The sequence below is a fragment of the Mastomys coucha genome, unplaced genomic scaffold (assembly GCF_008632895.1).
Source record: "Mastomys coucha isolate ucsf_1 unplaced genomic scaffold, UCSF_Mcou_1 pScaffold20, whole genome shotgun sequence".
In the NCBI taxonomy this organism is placed as follows: Eukaryota; Metazoa; Chordata; class Mammalia; order Rodentia; family Muridae; genus Mastomys; species Mastomys coucha.
This window is the reverse complement of record NW_022196903.1, coordinates 125,554,980-125,557,485: the sequence shown is the minus strand read 5'-3', so window position 1 is coordinate 125,557,485 and position 2,506 is coordinate 125,554,980. Positions and strand designations below refer to the sequence as shown.

General features: G+C 34.7%; 1 protein-coding gene across 1 annotated transcript; it reads left to right on the top strand.

Annotated features, from left to right (window-relative positions):
* Positions 1 to 1,051: 1,051 nt before the first annotated feature.
* On the top strand, positions 1,052 to 2,071 carry LOC116098367 (taste receptor type 2 member 107). The gene has a single exon (XM_031381007.1). It carries the CDS (start codon positions 1,078 to 1,080, stop codon positions 2,035 to 2,037), a length of 960 nt encoding a protein of 319 aa, XP_031236867.1. The 5' UTR covers positions 1,052 to 1,077; the 3' UTR covers positions 2,038 to 2,071.
* The last annotated feature ends 435 nt before the right edge of the window (positions 2,072 to 2,506 follow it).

Genomic DNA, 2,506 nt, shown 5'->3' with positions numbered 1-2,506 from the left:
TACACATATTCACATAAGTTTATAATAATAATAATAATAATAATAATAATAATAATAATAACAATGAAAATAGTTCCCATATTAAAGGCAGGTATTGAAGATTAGGTAAGAAATAAATATGAAGTGTATAACATATTAAAGACTCATTAAATGTCACTTTTAACTTTAGAATCATTTATCCATTTACTTGAGGTTTTCACACAAGCCTCATGACTAAGGAGGCATTATGAGTCTATGAACCAGCATCTTACTTCTCAGACCAGAAATATTTCTTGAGTAAATAAAATAAAAAATGTTGTCAAACTAAAATATGCTAAATGAAGAGACTATTGAAAATTCATCAGCAAAATCTTTGTCTATTAAGGCCATAGAATTCAAGTTATAAACACCACAGCTACTTGATAAAACTCAATTCTATAGTGTCTCAATTCTATAGTGTCAATGGTTTGGAGTCAGGGGTTATTTTCATTTCTCCCTCCTATTTTCATATATTTTTAAATATTTATATATTTACATATCCTTGTACTTGTAAGCATTATAAACTTTTGACTTTTACTGTTGTTGTTCCTTCTTGATTTTTGGAGTTTTGATTCTTTCTGGTTTCTGAAGTTCTTTTTCTACATAACCCACATCTCAAACCCCTAGATTCAAGTAATCTCAGTTTTCCAAAGAGCTAAAACTACAAGCATGTGATACCATACCTAGTTGATGATGATGAGTTCATAATGAAGAGGAGGCAGGGAAGTGTTGGTTTCTGATGAATGACCAGTGTATTTGACACTGATACTCCACATTTGATTGCTAAATGCAAATAGTCTTAAAGGAACAAGTAAATTTTATGAAATAGAAACTTCACCATTTGCTTATTAACAAACTGCAAGCAAACTTTAGTCTGCACACATTTTGTAGACAAGCTAAGTCTCCAAAAACAATAGAAAAGAGCACCTATAAAGTTCTGGTTTCATCACACGACAATAGGCTTGAAAAACTTGTCTCTATGTAGATAAAGAGGATGACATAACTCCTCCATCAAGAAGCCAACATATGGGACGTTCTCCAGCAGATAATTTACAACAGATGCAACAGAAGCAACTTAAGAGATCTGCAAAGATGCTGAATGCAGCAGAAGGCTTCCTCCTTTGTGTTGCCACTAGTGAGGCAGTGCTCGGAGTTTTAGGGGACACATTTATTGCACTTGTTAACTGCATGGACTATACAAAGAACAAAAAGCTCTCTAAGATCGGTTTCATTCTCACTGGCTTGGCGATTTCCAGAATTGGTGTCATATGGATAATAATTTTACAGGGATATGTGCAAGTATTTGTTCCACACATGCTTACCTCTGGAAACATAACTCAATATATTACTTACATATGGGTATTTCTCAATCACTTAAGTGTCTGGTTTGCCACCAACCTCAACATCCTCTACTTTCTAAAGATAGCAAGTTTTTCCAACTCTGTATTTCTCTGGCTGAAAAGGAGAATAAGTGCAGTTTTTATCTTTCTGTCAGGATGCTTATTTACCTCATGGTTACTGTGTTTTACGCAAATGACAAAGATACTTCGTGATAGTAAAATGTTCCAGGGAAACACATCCTTGGTCCACCAGCAGAAAAATTATTTCCTTATTAACCAAAGTTTAACCAATCTGGGAATCCTTTTCTTCATTATTGTATCCCTGATTACCTGCTTTCTATTGATTGTTTTCCTCTGGAGACATATCAGGCAGATGCAGTCTGGTGTTTCAGGATTCAGAGACCTCAGCACAGAAGCTCATGAGAAAGCTATGAAATTTCTAATATCATTTATGATCCTCTTTATCCTGCATTTCCTAGGCATTTCCATAGAAGTGCTATGTTTTATCCTGCCACAAAATAAACTGCTCTTTATAACTGGTTTAACAGCCACGTGCCTCTATCCCTGTGGTCACTCAATTGTCTTAATTCTAGGAAACAAGCAGCTAAAGCGAGCCTCTTTGAAGGCACTGCAGCACCTAAAATGCTGTGAGACAAAAGGAAATCTCAGAGCCACATAAATGGGTTTGCAAATAAACAGCTGCTTTGTTCTTCCACTGGTTTTTACCTGTTAGCTGATGTTATATTGAAATTTCCTGCTATGGTTGATGACATCTCAAGGAATCTAATTTTTGGGTCGCATATTATGTCCACATGAAGCCTCACTTCAGATAACATTCAACCTGAAGATAAATTCATATAAAGGCTTTTATGATGAGAATAAACCAAAAAAAATCGATTTTTTGTGAATCACTGTAGCTCCCAGGATGAATAAAAGAAAACAAGACAGATGGTTAAGATCAGTCTTTGTGTCTAGACAGAGCTAGGAACCAGATGCTGATGCTTGTGTGCAATACTTGACACAATAAAAATATCCAGAATAGTGGATATAGTTCTGTCTATAAGTACAGCAAATCACCTGCAATAAAGTAAATATTCCACTAGAATACTGGATCCAAAGAAGTTAATATGGTCAATGAAAAAACAAAA

Coding starts and splice junctions, on each gene's coding strand:
- LOC116098367 (XM_031381007.1), top strand. CDS start 1,078: ATGCAACAGAAGCAACTTAAGAGATCTGCAAAGATGCTGAATGCAGCA.